The sequence below is a fragment of the Triticum aestivum genome, chromosome 3A (assembly GCF_018294505.1).
Source record: "Triticum aestivum cultivar Chinese Spring chromosome 3A, IWGSC CS RefSeq v2.1, whole genome shotgun sequence".
NCBI lineage: Eukaryota > Viridiplantae > Streptophyta > Magnoliopsida > Poales > Poaceae > Triticum > Triticum aestivum.
The window spans coordinates 648,301,139-648,319,612 of record NC_057800.1 but is presented as its reverse complement, the minus strand read 5'-3'; the positions used below and the strand labels follow the sequence as shown (position 1 = coordinate 648,319,612).

General features: G+C 43.7%; 1 protein-coding gene across 1 annotated transcript in view; it reads right to left on the bottom strand.

The window, feature by feature from the left end:
* Nucleotides 1–4,537: 4,537 nt before the first annotated feature.
* The window catches only part of LOC123058924 (acetylglutamate kinase), a 30,951-nt gene continuing 17,014 nt past the window's right edge, over nt 4,538–18,474 (bottom strand). Inside the window, exons 3-6 of the mRNA XM_044481590.1 lie at nt 14,346–14,442; nt 5,652–5,686; nt 4,917–5,291; nt 4,538–4,815 (exon numbers count right to left, since the gene is read on the bottom strand). Coding sequence (XP_044337525.1) covers nt 4,703–4,815; nt 4,917–5,291; nt 5,652–5,686; nt 14,346–14,442 — 620 coding nt within the window. The 3' untranslated portion in view covers nt 4,538–4,702. The remainder of the gene's footprint in view (nt 4,816–4,916; nt 5,292–5,651; nt 5,687–14,345; nt 14,443–18,474) is intronic.

Below are 18,474 nucleotides of genomic sequence, written 5' to 3'. Positions count from 1 at the left end.
TGGTGTTGCAATTGGGCTTTGGTTATGGTTGCTTGTGCCCGGCTGCCAGAAAACCTCCGATGTTGACGGCTTTGTCTGGCTTCTACCTGATCGTGCTAATCAATCGGTGACCGGCCATTAGCCAACTGCGGTTGTCTGGCCAGCCGACGGCTTTGGTCGGACGGCTGTTTTGCCTTCTTGGTTTCGTGGTTAGGCAGTCCGTTCGTTGCTCATGTCAAAGCACTTGCTGGTATATGCCGGACCATATTTAGGCAATAGGTTCGTGATCTTGTTCGGAAAAGCAAACTACTTTCCGTTGGACCGTTGCGATGGGTCAAAAAAAATAAGAGCATGGGACAACTGCAAAGATCAAAAAAAATTTAACACAGTACAGACGCAAGCGCTCATACATACCCGCATATACTCATCTTTATGAACGCACACACATACATCCATACCCCTACGAGCACCTTCAAGAAACTGAGCCGGCATATCATCTTAATCATCGTAGACGTTTCGTTGTCGACGGGAATGTCTCCTTCCATTAAAAGCGCATTGCCAAAAATCCTGAAATAAATTAATAAATAATACAAGCATCGGGACTTGAACCCTTTGTTGTGTCCTCTTGATTACTTGTTGAGACGGTTTTGATGCGTGGCGAGACGAGATAACGTCTGAAAGTCAGCTCGACGTTGCCCATATAGGTTTATTTGAGGTAGGCGTGTACTACTCCGGATTGGCGCTAGACATGAAAACTCCGTCTCTCTCTATATCTTTGGACAAGTTTGACCTGTATCTCTCAGCAAAAACATGAGGCCAATGAGCATTTATTTGATCTCCAATAAAATTCCGAATCCATACAAAAATGGTAGAACCAGGAGGTGGAAAAAGGAAGACTAATAATTTAGAAAAACACGCAATTGCTGATACCTGGCATCAATGGAAATCAATTTGTTAACTAATCGTTGTATACATCACATGTTCAAAAAACAAAATCGTTGTACAGCACAGCATGGATAGCAGCAGAAGACACTTCTTAATTGGCAACACGGACAACTAACACAGGCATGGTTCCGTTTAAGAATTGCACTCGCTCATTGAAGCTGCAGCTAGTAGCAATCACGCGAAAACCGAATCAAGTACAATCGACTTGATATTACGATGATACGGTCCCGCGAATTGAATTGAAGAAAACGAGCTCTGAAGCCTCCGACCATGTCGCTGGATAAGATTGAAACACTTGATCAGGTTTAATAATGGGTCAATTGGCTATCAGCCTGTGACGTGCTGCCGAGATGGAGCCCAAGGGAGGCTTGATTCGCCACGGCAAGCCTCTGCGGCAGACACGGCGACTCCACCATGCATGACGGTTTATCTGACAGTAACACGCGGGTCTTAGAAATAGTCTGAAACTCAGAAATTCCACGAGTTATACATGTCCAGGTTGGGTTGGTTTTACCTGAAACATGAGCTCTCTGTTGAAGTTTTCACCAAGATGCCGTCAAATTTCCTCGACCCCAGAAGAGGTAAAAGAGAAACTCTCATTCTGCAGCGTGTAAGACCCTTTCTTCAGGTAATATTTGGTTTGCTCCATGGCTCTACTTTTACCACCAATTAGCCGGATCTGAGGCACAAGAATAGCACTCAAAACTGCAGTTTGGCCACATGCCCACATGCCTTTTGTTTTCTTGACCCAGTGCTCCCCACATTATCCCCAAGAGTTCTGTTTATGTGGATGCAGACACGGATACCGGATGATCCTATCCCTTCATGCAGAAGCATGTTCTCATGGGTGGCTTCGCTCTCAACCTGTCGCCGTTTCGTCATAGACAACCTGACCTGACAGGATACCTAACCCGTTGTTACCGAGAAAAACTAGTAGAGCGGCGTGCTTCCGTCGTCCTCAAATGATGAACTTTGTCTTGGGATGATGAGGACTTTTTCTTGACGAAGAGGTCAAGGTGCAAGGCCGCTCTCTCTCCGTGTGGTGTCTATCAGGAAACAGTTACAGTGATGCTAGCAAAGCGAGTTATCCTCTATGATAATCTTCATTTTTCCCAAGTGCAGTTTGCATCACTTTCCCTTGATCAACACACTTTAGTTTTCGACTGATCGGTGCAACTTGCAAAGTACCCCTCTGTAAACAAATATAAGACTTTTTGGATCACTGCTAGAGGCGGCATCATCGGATCAACCTTCCCCGGCTGTAGGCTTCGGTGGCCTTCACTGAGTAGTCTGAAGACAGGGCTGGCAGCGAGGCTTCTACCAACCAAGGTCGACCGGATAATAGGCCGAGAAGTAACCTCGTTATTATCTCGGCGACGAAGCTGCCCCTCACAGAAACAAAAATCTCGGCCATGAAGCTGCCTGGTAGATGGCCGCCCGTAACAGAACGCACGGGAATTCAATGGCAGCCCGCCGTTGCCATCCAGCAGGCGTCCGCGCTTGGTCCAACTGACCTAGATTTTCGGCTCACGCCTCTATCCGTAGCCGGTAGCCGAAGGAATACGCATACTTTTCTCATGGTTCAGTGGCCTCCTCCCGTATTTTACAAAACATTTGGGAATTTGGATGCTCTCGGTCACGATCGAGCTGGCATGCCGCCGCGCGATAGACCGGCCACCTAACACGAGCAGCTAGCAGCTAGCAGCTCATGAGACGACTAAGCCCAAGCTTGCGCCTGCATCGGCAGTTCAGCGTGTTTGCGCGGCGCAATTTTTATTGGTATCTTGACGACGAGGGACCAGCCGTCGTAGAAAGGCGCTACTGTACTGGGAACTTTGGAAGAGAATTTGCGTGCGTGGTCTGGTCTCCACTATCGAGAAGACGATCGATATTGACCGGCGGGGGGAGGAATCCGCGGTTGCCGCCGTTGTTTCGCCGCCGGCTGGTTTAGACTTAGAGCAATCCAACGCGTCGACCCAAACGGACAGTAATTTTATCAGTTTGAATCAGCCCGGCGCACACCCACATTCATTTTTGTGTTTGGGTCGGCGCATGCGCCCAATGTTAGCCCGATCCATTTTTACAGCGTGCGAAAAAATAGAACACAAAAATGAAAAAATGAAAAAATATTAATTAAATATTAATGCCGGTCATAATGGCCGGCGAGAGTTAACGCGTCCACATTTACATTAACCAGAACATTAACTAAACGTAAACAACCACAAGGCGTGCTACCCTAGGCGTCCTCCTTGTCGATGTCGGGGTCGATGAGGTCGATCAGCGTCGGCGCCGGCCCGGCCCAGGGAAATGTCGTGTTCCAGACTCTGGCGATGTCGTCCGTCGGGGGGCTGTGCCGCCGCCAGCTGGGCACGACGCGCCTCCTCCTCTGCATCGCGCTCCAGCTGCTCGAGGTACTTACCCTCGCGGCGCTCCTCGGCCAGCCTTCGCTGGCGCCATTGCTCGAGGTAGGCCGCCTCCTGCACCTTCGTCGCCCCCATCCAGATCGCCGGCGCGCTGACCCACTCACGCACCACTCCGATCCAGGAGCAGCGCTCGATGGGGGTTGACTCCGGCTCGGCCTTGGCTGAAGAGCGGGGCCAGCGGCGACACTACGCAGTCGTCGGCTGCGGATAGCGCCATGGCCTCCGCCATGCGCGCCTCGTACGACTCCTCCTCCTCCTCGCTCTTCCAAAGGATAGCCGCCAAGGCCGCCTGGTCCTCATGGCGAACAACGAGGGGCGTCGACGGGGAGCCATGTGAGACGTTGCGGACGCTGCGTTGCTTGGCCTCCTCGTGCTTGAAGGCGAACCAACGCGCCTAATAGGGCGAGTCGACGTCGTAGGCGGAGTCGCGGCTCGGCTCAGCAGGGCACGCCGGCGCCGCACCTCCTCCGTGTGTGCCCTCGCCGACCGCGGCGCCGCCGGCACTGGGATCCTCTCCGGATCCAAGTGTGAGTCGTGTGGCAGGGTGACGTCAGGGTAGGGGAGAAGGACGCAGTTCTCCCAGTGCCGCTTCGCCTGATGCACTGGGACTCTCACGTGCTGCCTTGATCGGCGGGAAGACGTCGGCGGAGGCGGGGGAGGGGGGAGAGAGGTGGTGGGGTCCTTGCCCTTGTCTTTGCTGGAGAAGAAATCCATCCTTCCGGTGGCTAGGGTTGCCGCCGACGGGGAAGCAGAGGGTGGCGAGATGAGGAAGAGGCCTTTTGGAGCGGATGAGGACCCCTCCCCCCCTCCCCGGCACGCCCGGATTGGAAAAACCGACCGTCGTCACTGACGCGTGGGTCTGAGATAGGCAGTCGTCATAAATTAAGCTGGCCGTGGTAGTTGGATGACCATCCAGTGGGGACGCGAAGCGGACGCGTTTTGCGAATGGGTAGACGCGTTGGGTCTTTATTTTTGTCCGTGCCAATTCGAACGGACGTCGAAGTACCTGCTTTGGAGTTGCTCTTTAGTATTGCGGGCTGCGACCTGCGAGTGCTCGGTAAGAAGTCAGGCTGCAAGTGGGAGTGGGACTAAGTTTTTTTTTTTGAGGGAGGGGAGTGGGACTAAGTGGGATTAGCCATCCCATCCCCACTTAAACTGTTCTAATGGGCTCCTATTGGACAAGAAGAAAATTGGGTGGGCTAGCCCTATTAGCCCATTGGAGTCCCACTTAATCCCGTCGCCAATGGTAGTGATGAGCAACAAATTCTGCTCTTCTAAAAAGAAAGCAAGAGCTTCTCGAGGCCAATGGCAGCCGCGATCTCCACCGCAGCAGTTTCGGCGTTGATCTTGTAGGCCTACCCAGTCTCGTCGGCGGCCACGGTTGGCTTGACTGGGATGTGGCCGGACGCGATGATCGGGTGGAGCACAGAGAGGTGTATGCGCGTCACCTCGCCGACGAACCCGCGGACTGCGGCGTAAGGGGAGGGGCGCGCGTCCTTGCCACAAAGGCCGACGGCGGTGACGCCGGCGAGGCTGATGAGGGAGACGAGCTGCTTTGTTGATGTTGACCTTGCTGACCAGCACCTTCACAAACGACCTCCATGGTGAGAGTGTCGATGACGCGGAGGCCGTTGCGGAACTGCGGCTCGACGCCGATGTGTTGCAGCCAGGAGTTGATCTCCAGACCGCCAACGTGCACGAGCACATGGCGCAGGCCGACGCAGGAGAGGAGGACAAGGTTGCGGATCATCGACGCCTGCAGCTCCGGCGACTTCATGGCCGCGCCGCCGTACTTCACCACCACCGTCTTGCTCTTGAACCGCTGGATGAAGGCGAGGGCCTCCGGCAGGACGTCCACGTAGTTCAGCACCGCGGCCGCGAGATGGGACGCGGACACGCGCCGCGCTGGCGCAGCGCCAGGGAGGAGGCTGAGACGCAATGTAGCTGTTGTTCTGAATACAATGTCCTGTGTTTTTATTCTTTTAGTGGGATCCCACTTCTACCCGCTTAATCCATGTGGGCAACCCAATACTTCCCACCAATTCATAGTGGGATCAGGTGGACTGAGGTGGGATGCCCACGGGCAGTCCCACCTGCAGCCTGACTGAGAAGGAAATGCGTTGTGCGTTCGCGTCGGCACGTCCGAGTGTCGGGTGTTCGGCTCGACGTGGTAGGCTCTTCTCGGACTCTCACGCTCGCAGCTTTTCTTCTTCTTTTTTTTTTTTTGAGAACTCACGCTCGCAGCTGGTTCCCTTGCAAACAGAGCACCAGCTTGCCAGGGTAGTCGGCAGGCAGTGGCCATACCGGAATGGCACGCCTCAAAGTTTCTCACACCAACCCTGCACGAAAGCAGTAAAAAAAGAAGACTGGGCGTATTGCTCTTTTTTTTTTAGAAACACTTTTTTTTAGACAAACTCGCCCGCTTTATTCATTGTTCATAATGTTTACAGGAAGAAAATCCAGGTCTCCTGGTTGGCCCAACCACACATGACGGCCATATCCTAATGACAAAGTATATTTAGCGAGATTGTGAGCCTCGAAATTCGAGCTCCTATACTATGAACTACTTTACATGAAATAAAAGACTCCACATGATGTAGGATTTCATGCACGATAGCTCCATATCCAGCTCCTGAGTTTCTCTGGACATCGCCAACCACCTTCTTGCAATCCGATGCAATCTGAACTGTTTGAGCATAAAGATCCTCAGCCAAAGCTTGGGCCTCACGTATGGCAATCGCTTCCAAGGTGCTCGCATCCGTAATGAACTTGAGTTTTAGGGCTGAGGCCTCCAAAAAGCTGCCATCATGATCACGACATACCACCCCCACAGCACCATAGTCCTCTTCCCTGGACACTGCTGCATCCGCATTCAGTTTCACATGTCCTTCAGGCGGAGCCACCCACACAGTTGGTCTGATAATGCGTCGTTGCTTCAAAGCTCCTCCATCTCTCGTTTCAGCCATCTCCAACCCCCTCAGGTACCGGTTTATAAACGAGCTAGTTGAGAAAGGACTGTCAAATATATCTTCATGTATTGCTCTTCTTCTTGATCGCCAGACCGCCCACAGGGTCACCACCATCCGTGTGAATTCCGTGTGTGACAACGAATCATGCATAGTGAAGATCCAGTTCTTTGCATCAAAGGACAAGTTGTCAAGCATTACCTCCACTATTTCCTCTGAGCAAAGTGACCATACACTTCTAGCCATTACACAATCCATTAACGCATGCTTCCAATCATCTTGCGCCGAACAGAACGCACACACACTTGAAGTTGCCATATTCCGGTGGTGTAAAACACCAGCTATTGGGATCGACTCATGGCATAACCTCCATAAGAACACTTTAAGTTTTGAGGGGACCTTGATGTGCCACAAGGCAGTCCAAGCTGCCTCTTCTATTGCCTCATTTGAGTGTCCTCCCACCGGCTGCAGCAACGCCTCCCCTTGTAATTTCAGTTTCAACAGTAATTTATACACTGACCTTACTGAAAAACTCCTCGTTCATCTTCTCCCCAAGCCCAATAATCATCAATTTTTGTAGTGCAGAGTGGTATTTTTAGTATTATGATGGCGTTCACAGGCAGAAAAACAGTACGCACCTTCTCTTCTATCCACCTTGCCTCAGTTGCATCAAGTAGCTCAGTCACATGTAGCGGTTTGTCAACAACCAAGCTCGCCATAGGTCTCATTAGGCCCGAACGTGGTAGCCAATTATGATCGCATATGTTGGTTTCTTCTCCAGTTCCAATCCTCCGTATCAGGCCTTGTTCAAGTGCTCATCTCCCCTCAATGATAGCTCTCCATATCTGAGATGGTTTGCCCCCCAATTCTGCCTCAAGGAAAGACGTAGTTGCAAAATACTTTGCTTGTAGGATTCTGGCACTTAAGGTGTTGGGTGACTGAATTAAGCGCCATGCTTGCCTTGCTAAAAGTGAGAGGTTAAAGAGATCAATATCTCTAAAACCAAGTCCTCCCAAACACTTGGACGCGTTGCAGGCTGTAGTACCTCGCCCGCATAGGCCGGCCCACAAACGCGGGTGCTGGCCTCCTAAAGAGAGCCCATGTATCGCTCAAGAAACTCAGCCTATTGACATGCACAGCCTGGCTTTCCATTCCCCTGAAAAATACGATATTTAGAAAATACTCCCTCCGTCCCAAAATATAAGAACTTTTTTTATATTATGCTAGTGTAAAAAACGTTCTTATATTTTGGGACAGAGGGAGTATTTATTTTGGTAATTTGTTATAATCATTTAATTCGTAATTAGTAAAAATAAAACAAAATGCATGGGCTGACAAAAAATATTCAAGTGTGTCAACCTAGATGGTTATGTATTTCATAAAAGCATTCATGTATTTTTTTTATGTTTTGGTATGTGCAAAAATGTCATGAGTTGCAGAAAAAAAATGCTTCTTGTATTTGATTTCGAGGGTTTCGGTAAAATACCTGCGCCACTCGTTTTGTCCTAGGTTTAGAACTCACATATGCGGAATTTATATCTGTGTCTATCAAAATAAATGTTTATGTGTTTTAGAAGAAAAAACGTGCCGGTAAAACTAATATTCATATATCTTTAAGCCAAAGGTCCATGAGTTTTTAGGCCCATATGTTCCGAAACAAATGTTCTTCTGTCTTGTAACAAAATCATGTATCTACTCCTCAACACATAAATAATAAACCTGTGAAATGGAAATGCAAAAGTTGATAGGTGAAATACGAAACAATGAAAGAGATGCAACAACAGAAGATAATAAAAACAAAAACATAAAATACCGACATAAAAATAAAAGAACAAAGTATAATAAAAGACAACTTAATGTTACTGGGCAGCGGCCCATGCATGATATTTTTAGGGAAATGCATGAAAGTACATAGGCGAGAGCTTTGTGCAACTCACAGTAAGCGAGATATAGGGTTAGCAATGCATGAGCTGGTCCATTGCACAATGGATTCATGAATGGAATTTAGTATGGGATAACTCACTGTCTCAAATCCTATATACTTAAGAAGTTCATCCTCACTACTTGATTTATCTCAACATGCAGCATATACACATCAGCATCTATTGCCCAGCATGCATTCAGTTACCAAACAATGCATGCATTATCTCTTTAAAATATGGCATGTTCTCACGTTTTTCTGGGCATAGCACCCAATTCCGTTGTGTTGCCTCTGACTCTTCGTGCGCGTGGGATGCCCAAACCAAGTCTGTGGGCTCCATAGCTGCTCCCCGTTGCCCACCCAGCATCTGCTCAGCGTTTCCACTTCGCCTCTTCATTTCCTTAAAAAAAAATTGCCTCTTAGTCGCAACAAATCAACCAAATCATCTTCTCCCCATCGACCCTTCCTCTTCATATTCTTTTCTTCCCCACGTTCGATCTTCTTCCTATCCTCAGTCTGGACTAATCTCATTTTGATGGCGTGTTGCTGCAATTTCGGTCTGATTTTTTTCTTATTTCCTCAACTAATTTTTGCTATTCATGTCTGCGCAGGTACAAATGTGATATGATTGTGTACATCGCAATTGAATATCGATGTGGCTTTGTTTGCACCCGACAAATCGGCGATGCTTACATGGGTCAAGTTTAACTACGCTGCCCGTCAGGCCATAATCTTTGTCTTCGTCCTCTCTTTGGTCTTTGGGTTCGCATGAGATCAGGGGCGAAATCAGGCCTGGGGCAATTGGGGCTATAGCCCCAGGCATGGCCCAGCTAGTACACATGCATCTATTTTGTATTTTTTTCAAAATTTGGTGTTATAGAGGCCCAGCCCCAGGCCTGCTAATCCAACCCCAAGCAAGAGCGCATGGACGTGCATTTGCTTAGCCCATTCTATCCATACCAATTGTTAAACGAAATAGAATAGCCCAACGATAAGTCCAGCTCGCCTAATCGATGAAAATCTCATCTGATTGGAAACGAATCCTGAATCACAGTTGCGTCGCATCCCCTCGTCAAAGCGGCTCGGCGCTCATCGCAGAGCAGCCCTGCGCGCCTGAGCCCTAACAATCTGATTGGCTACCTCATGTTCTGTAATTCTCAGCTGCCCACTACCAAACCCAGGTAATCATCCAACAATTTATCTTTTCTAGTATATATTTTTTAGTAAATCTGTTCCTAGTATATATCATCCAACTTATTTCTACTACGTAATTACCCAATGCCCTGAACAGGTAATTCCAAAAACGCTCCCTCGGTTTCATAAGTTTTGTCGTGGTTTTAGTTAAAAGAACTGAGGGACTGCCATCTAACTTACTTTCCCTGGTTCTTCTGTATCATGGACGAAATCAATTACTTGGTATTGTTAAATTGTACGACTTAAGTGAATTTAATTTTGTTAAACAGTACAACTTCAGTCAATTTTCTTTCATTGTCAACAGGAAATTAGAAATACAAAACGAAGCAGACTTGGTCAATTACATCCCATGTTACTACACACTTCGAGATAATGGTATATTATGTTATTATTTTCAAAAGTTATGAACAATTGACTTAGCCTATGTCCACTGTCTTGTGTAACTGAATTTTACCTTGATAGCTCCAGGTCCTTCTAGTTTTGATGAAGAAACAGTGGGATCAACTTAATCAAGCCTTCATTAATTTAGTACCAGCTTGTGCAGCAATGCACTTTGTTAAACTATTTACATATTTATATGAAATTTCTCTTGTTTTAATAATGGAGTTCATATTTCCTACGAAATACGAATATGTAGTGTATTTCTAGCATGCATTGATATATGTGGTATACTAATCTTAACTTTTTTTAGCCGCTTACTTATAGCCCTAGGCTTTGAAAAATCCTGGCTCCGCCTCTGCATGAGATTCTTCCTTCATTGGGTGTCTGATCACCGGAGAGTGTGGACTTCTCTCTGTCTGGTTAGGATGGTTCATAATGGAATAAATTTCTTTCTCCAGGTCTAATCTTCATTCATGCTGGAATTTGGTTTCCACGTACGTTTACCCAAGGTTCTATGTGTACGTTTTTTACTTAGAAGCCCCTTCAAGATTTAGGGTATTGTAGATTGACTACAAGAATTACAATAGATCCACGTTTTGCCTTATTATTATTATTTGCATTTGTGGAAAGCTGGAGTCTTTTTAGGCGAACTCATACTCCAAGGAAAATCAGACGTTGCATATGTCAACGCAGGTTTCCCTTGGCAATCCATGTCTAAAGTGAACTTGAAAATCTTTTTTTTGTCATGTTCGTATATTCCCTCTCCTTTTACTTTTACTGTTTACTCCTATTTCAATTTGAAGGTGCACCTACAATTTCTTCAAGAGCACCAAGCACAACCCAAGTACTTAATAGGTACTCTCTCCATCTCAAAATTCTTGTCTTAGATTTATCTAGATACGGATATATCTAGATACATCCATATCTCAAAATTCTTGTCTTAGATTTGTCTAGATACGGATGTATCGACCGGAATTTTGGGACGGAGGAAGTATTGTTTTTAAGCTATTGTAAACCTAAAGTGCAAGCCCCATGTTGTCATCATAATTGTAGATTAGCTATCTGTATGCAGAATACATACCAAGTTCCATAGTTTGTAAATTCTGATTTATAAATGTTGCTCTCTATATAATAGAAAAGATAAGTAAGTATCTGACAACACATCCTATAGGCAAGATACAACCTAGTGACATATATAATTTCTTTGCATCACGCTTCCTTTGAAACTTTAAGACGTAAATAGCTGGGCTGTCTACTAATGATGTCTTCGGATGCTTAAAGCATATCAGATGTTTGCACATGTCTCTCTCTTGGTGGCCTGATGCTTAGGTTTTAGTTGTGTTTTTCCTCTCCTAACGTTTCTTATCTTACATAATCATAGGAGTTGTGACACCCCCGATTCAATCGTACACTAAACATACACGCAAACGTGTACGATCAAGAACAGGGACTCACGGGAAGATATCACAACACAACTCTATAAATAAAATAAGTCATACAAGCATCATATTACAAGCCAGGGGCCTCGAGGGCTCGAATACAAGAGCTCGATTATAGACGAGTCAAAGAAAGCAACAATATCTGAGTACAGACATAAGTTAAACAAGTTTGCCTTAAGAAGGCTAACACAAACTGGGATACAAATCGAAAGAGGCGCATGCCTCCTACCTGGGATCATCCTAAACTACTCCTGGTCGTCGTCAGCAGGCTGCACGTAGTAGTAGGCACCTCCTGAGTATTATGATGACCCACAAGTATAGGGAATCTATCGTAGTCCTTTCGATAAGTAAGAGTGTCGAACCCAACGAGGAGCGGAAGGAAATGATAAGCGGTTTTCAGCAAGGTATTCTCTGCAAGTACTGAAATAAATGGTAACAGATAGTTTTGTGATAAGATAGGTTGTAACGAGCAACAAGTAACAAAAGCAAATAAAGTGCAGCAAGGTGGCCCAATCCTTTTGTAGCAAAGGACAAGCCGGAACAAACTCTTATAATAGGAAAAGCGCTCCCGAGGACACATGGGAATATCGTCAAGCTAGTTTTCATCACGTTCATATGATTCGCGTTCGATACTTTGATAATTTGATATGTGGGTGGACCGGTGCTTGGGTGATGTACTTACTTGAACAAGCATCCCACTTATGATTAACCTCTATTGCAAGCATCCGCAACTATAACAAAAGTATTAAGGTAAACCTAACCGTAGCATGAAACATATGGATCCAAATCAGCCCCTTACGAAGCAACGCATAAACTATGGTTTAAGCTTCTTTCACTCTAGCAACCCATCATTTACTTATTACTTCCCAATGCCTTCCTCTAGGCTCAAATAATGGTGAAGCGTTATGTAGTAGACGTTCACATAACACCACTAGAGGCTAGACAACATACATCTTATCAAAATATCAAATGAATACCAAATTCGCATGACTACTCATAGCAAGACTTCTCCCTTGTCCTCGGGAACGAATGTAATTACTCACAAAGCATATTCATGTTCATAATCAGAGGGGTAATAATATGCATATAGGATCTGAACATATGATCTTCCACCAATTAAACCAACTAGCATCAACTACAAGGAGTAATCAACACTACTAGCAACCTACTAGCACCAATCCCGGACTTTGAGACAAGAATTGGATGCAAGAGATGAACTAGGGTTTGGAGATGAGATGGTGCTGGTGAAGATGTTCATGGAGATTGCCCTCTCCCGATGATAGGAGCATTGGTGATGACGATGGTGATGATTTCCCCCTCCCGGAGGGAAGTATCCCCAGCAGAACAGCTCTGCCGGAGCTCTAGATTGGATCCGCCAAGGTTCTGCCTCGTGGCGGCGGAGTCTCGTCCCGAAAAGTTTCTTCTTATTTTTTTGTCATCGAAAGACCTCATATAGGAGAAGATGGGCGTCGGAGAGCCACCAGGGGGCCCATGAGGTAGGGGGCGTGCCCTAGGGGGGGCGCCCCCACCCTCGTGAGCAGGGTGTGGGCCCCTAGCCTTCATCTTTGACGAGGATTTTTCTTTATTTATTTTAAGACGTTCCATGGAGTTTCAGGACTTTTGGAGTTGCGCAGAATAGGTCTCTAATAGTTGCTCCTTTTCCAGCCCAGAATTCTAGCTGCCAGCATTCTCCCTCCTTATGTAAACCTTGTAAAATAAGAGAGAATAGCCATAAGTATTGTGACATAAAGTGAAATAACAGTCCATAATGCGATAAATATCGATATAAAAGCATGATGCAAAATGGACGTATCAACTCCCCCAAGCTTAGACCTCGCTTGTCCTCAAGCGAAAAGCCGATAACAATAAATATGTCCTCATGTTTAGAGGTAGAGGCGTCGATAAAAATAAAATACAGACATGAAGGCATCATGATTATTCTCATAACAGCAACATATATAGATTTTGTCATATGATTACTTACGTTCAAGTGATGAATTATTCACAATGCAAAAGTATAAATCATAAACCTTATTGGGCTCCGACAAACTATAATCTCAGTCATTGAAGCAATTGCAATTTATCATAACATCGGAAAGAGTCTATGTCAGAGCTAAAAAGCAAGTCCACATACTCAGCTATCATTTAGTCCTCCATAATTGCTAACACTCACGCGATACTTGTGGTTACGGAGTTTTAATCGGACACAGAGAAAGATAAGGGCTTATAGTTTTGCCCCACAACCTTTTACCTCAAGGGTAATGTCAACAATAATGGTTCATGCTCCCCTACATCCAATTAGATATATATATCATGTTCTTTCCAACATGCTGAGCTTGCCAAAGGATAAAATGAAAAAGAAAAGGTGAAGATCACCATGACTCTTGCATAAGGTAGAAGATAATAATAAAGGATAGGCCCTTCGCAGAGGTAAGCAGAGGTTGCCATGCGCTTTTAGGGTTGGATATATAAAATCTTAATGCGAAAGAATGTCACTTTATATTGCCCCTTGTGATATGAACCTTTATTATGCAGTCCGTCGCTTTTATTAGCCAAGCATTGTTGTCACCATTGTTGTCACCATTAGCCAAGCATCGTTGTCACCATTGTTGGAGGAGGGAGACGACATGATGCCTAGCCTGGAAAACCATGACAGAAAACAGCTCGAAACAAGAATAGAGGAGGTTTGCGTGATACGGGAGTCAAAACCTTTGGAAGAATATATAATGAATTTTTACCGACCAAAATACGTAACGTGCAAGAAAATGGAGTCCGGAAGGCACACGAGGTGCTCACGAGGTAGGGGCGCGCCCAGGGGGGTAGGGCGCGTCCACCACCCTCGTGGGGCCCTCGTGTCCTTCCCGGACTGCTACTTATTTTTCTATTTTTCTAAATATTCCAAAATGGAGAAATATTGCCTTAAAAATTGTTTTGGAGTCGGTTTACTTACCGTACCACATACCTATTCCTTTTCGTAGTCTGAAACGTTCCGGAAAGTGTCTCTTATGTATTCCTCTGGGGTTACGGTTTCAATAATATTGGTTTCAACATTTATGGGGTTACCTGAGATATAATGTTTGATTCTTTGACCGTTTACCACGGATTTGTGCCTTCGAAGTTGTTGATCTTTATGGCACCGGAACGATAGAACTCTTCGATAACATAGGGGCCTTCCCATTTAGAGAGAAGTTTTCCTGCAAAAAATCTTAAACGAGAGTTGTATAGCAATACATAATCACCTACATTAAACTGACACTTTTGTATCCTTTTGTCATGCCATCTTTTAACTTTTTCTTTAAACAACTTGGCATTTTCATAAGCTTGGGTTCTCCATTCATCAAGTGAGCTAATATCAAATAACCTATTTTCACCGGCAAGTTTAAAATCATAGTTGAGCTCATTAATAGCCCAATATGCCTTATGTTCTAGTTCGAGAGGTAAGTGACATGCTTTTTCATAAAACATTTTATACGGAGACATACCCATAGGATTTTTGTATGCAGTTCTATAAGTCCATAATGCATCATCAAGTTTTTGGACCAATTCTTTCTAGACCTATTAACAGTCTTTTGCAAAATTAATTTGAGCTCTCTATTGCTCAACTCTACTTGACCACTAGACCGTGGGTGATAAGGAGATGCAATTCTATGATTAACATCATATTTAGCAAGCATTTTACAAAAAGCACCATGAATAAAGTGTGAACCACCATCAGTCATTAAATATCTAGGGACTCCAAACCTCGGGAAAATAACTTCCTTAAGCATTTTAATAGAAGTGTTATGATCAGCACTACTAGTTGGAATAGCTTCTACCCACTTAGTAACGTAATCAACAGCAACTAAAATATGTGTGTATCCATTAAAGGCAGGAAAAGGTCCCATATAATCAAAGCCCCAAACATCAAATGGTTCAATAACAAGTGAATAATTCATAGGCATTTCTTGACGTCTACTAATATTACCAATTCTTTGACATTCATCACAAGACAAGACAAACTTACGGGCATCCTTGAAGAGAGTAGGCCAATAAAAACCAGATTGCAATACCTTATGTGCAATTCTATCTCCAGCGTGGTGTCCTCCATAAGACTCGGAGTGACACTTGCGCAGGATCTGTTCCTGTTCATGCTCAGGTACACAACGTCTAATAACACCATCTACTCCTTCTTTATAAAGATGTGGGTCATCCCAAAAGTAATGTCTTAAATCATAGAAAAACTTTTTCTTTTGCTGGTATGTGAAGCTAGGTGGTATGAACTTAGCAACAATATAATTAGCATAATCAGCATACCATGGAGTACTACGAGAAGTACTTATAACATTTAATTGTTCATCGGAAAAGTTATCATTAATAGGTAGTGGGTCATCAAGAATATTTTCTAACCTAGACAAGTTATCTGCAATGGGGTTCTCAGCTCCCTTTCTATCAACAATATGCAAATCAAATTCTTGTAGCAAGAGAACCCATCTAATAAGTCTAGGTTTAGCATCTTTCTTTTCCATAAGATATTTAATAGCAGCATGATCAGTTTGAATAGTTACTTTAGAATCAACAATATAAGATCTGAACTTATCACAAGCAAATACAACTGCTAAGAGTTCTTTTTCAGTAGTAGCATAATTTCTTTGAGCATTGTCTAGAGTCTTACTAGCAGAATGAATAACATTTAATTTCTTATCAACTCTTTGCCCTAGAACAACACCTATAGCATAATCACTAGCATCACACATAATTTCAAAGGGTAGGTTCCAATCAGGTGGTTGAACAACAGGTGCAGAGACTAATGCTTTCTTAAGTATTTCAAATGCTTCTACACAATCATCATCAAAGACAAATGGTATATCTTTTTGCAATAAATTAGTCAGAGGCCGAGAAATTTTGGAGAAGTCCTTAATGAACCTCCTGTAAAATCCGGCGTGACCAAGGAAAATTCTTATACCTTTGATGTCCTTGGGACATGGCTTCTTTTCAATCGCATCAACCTTGGCTTTATCAACTTCAATACCTCTTTCAGAAACTTTGTGCCCCAAGACAATACCTTCATTAACCATAAAGTGGCACTTTTCCCAATTCAAGACAAGATTAGTTTCTTCACATCTCTGCAAAACTCGATCAAGATTGCTCAAGCAATCATGAAAAGAGGAACCATAGATGGAAAAGTCATCCATGAAAACCTCACAAATCTTTTCACAAAAGTCAGAGAATATAGCCATCATGCATCTTTGAAAGGTAGCAGGTGCATTACATAAACCAAAAGGCATACGTCTATAAGCAAAAGTACCAAACGGGCATGTAAAAGTAGTCTTTAATTGATCTCTAGTCGACACAGGTATTTGAGAGAAACCAGAATAACCATCTAGAAAGCAATAGTGTGTATGTTTGCATAATCTTTCTAGCATTTGATCAATAAAAGGTAAGGGGTAATGATCTTTCTTAGTAGCTTTATTTAATTTGCGGAAATCAATTACCATCCTATAACCTGTGATAACTCTTTGTGGAATCAATTCATCTTTATCATTAGGAACAACAGCAATACCTCCCTTCTTAGGGACACAATGGACATGACTTACCCACTCACTATCAGCAACGGGATAGATTATACCTGCCTCCAGAAGCTTTAGTATTTCTTTTCTTACCACTTCTTTCATTTTAGGATTCAGACGTCATTGAGGATCACGAACTGGTTTGGCATCTGCTTCCAAATTTCTTTTATGTTGACATAGTGGGACTAATGCCCTTAAGACAATCAAGAGTATATCCAATAGCAGCATGATGCTTTTTCAGAGTTTTCAATAATCTTTCTTCTTCATGCTCTGAAAGGTTAGCACTAATAATAACAGGATATATCTTCTTTTCATCAAGATAAGCATATTTAAGATTATCAGGCAAAGGTTTAAGCTCAAACGCGGGATCACCCTTGGGTGGTGGAGGATCCCCTAAGATTTCAATAGGCAAGTTGTGATGCAAAATAGGTTCCTGTTTAAAGAATACTTCATCTATTTCCCTTCTTTCATTCATGAACATATCATTTTCATGGTCTAGCAAATAGTGTTCTAAAGGATCACTAGGAGGTACGGCAATAGAAGCAAGACCAATAATTTCATCCTTACTAGGTAATTCTTCCTCACGATTTTGTTTACTAAATTTAGAGAAATTAAACTCATGAACCATATCATCCAAACCAACAGTAACAACATTCTTTGTGCAATCTATGGTAGCATTGACAGTATTTAAGAAGGGTCTACCAAATATAATGGGACAAAAGCTATCTTGTGGAGAAGTAAGAACAAGAAAATCAGCAGGATATTTAGTTTTCCCACACAAGACTTCAACATCTCTAACAATTCCAATTGGTGAAATGGTATCTCTATTGGCAAGTTTAATTGTGACATCAATACCTTCTAACTCAGCAGGTGCAATTTCATTCTTAATTTCTTCGTATAAAGTATGCGGTATAACACTAGCACTTGCACCCATATCACATAAGCCATGATAACAATGATCTCCTATTTTAACAGAAATAACAGGCATGCCTACCACAGGTCTATGTTTATCTTTAGCACAAGGTTTAGCAATTCTAGCAGTTTCACCTTCGAACTGAATAACATGCCCATCAATATTATCAGACAAGAGATCTTTAACAATAGCAATATTAGGTTCTACTTTAACTTGCTCAGGAGGTGTATAAGTTCTAATATTGCTTTTACGAACAACAGTTGAAGCTTTAGCATGATCCTTTATTCTAACAGGGAAATGTGGTTTCTCAATATAAGAAGTAGGAACAATAGGATCATTATAAGTGACAGTATTTTATTCAACTTTAATAGGTGCAGCTACTTTTACTTCTATGGGAGGATGATATTTAAACCACTTCTCCTTAGGGAGATCAACATAAGTAGCAAAAGATTCACAGAAAGAAGCTACTATCTCAGAGTCAAGTCCATATTTAGTGCTAAACTTATGGAAAATATCGGTATCCATAAAAGATTTAACACAATCAAACTTAGGTGTCATACCTAACTCCTTACCTTCGTCGAGGTCCCAATCTTCAGAGTTGCGTTTAATTCTATCTAATAAATTCCATCTGAATTCAGTAGTCTTCATCATAAAAGAGCCAGCACAAGAAGTATCGAGCATGGTGCGATTGTTATCAGAAAGCCGAGCATATAAATTTTGAATAATCATTTCTCTTGAGAGCTCATGATTGGGGCATGAATATAACA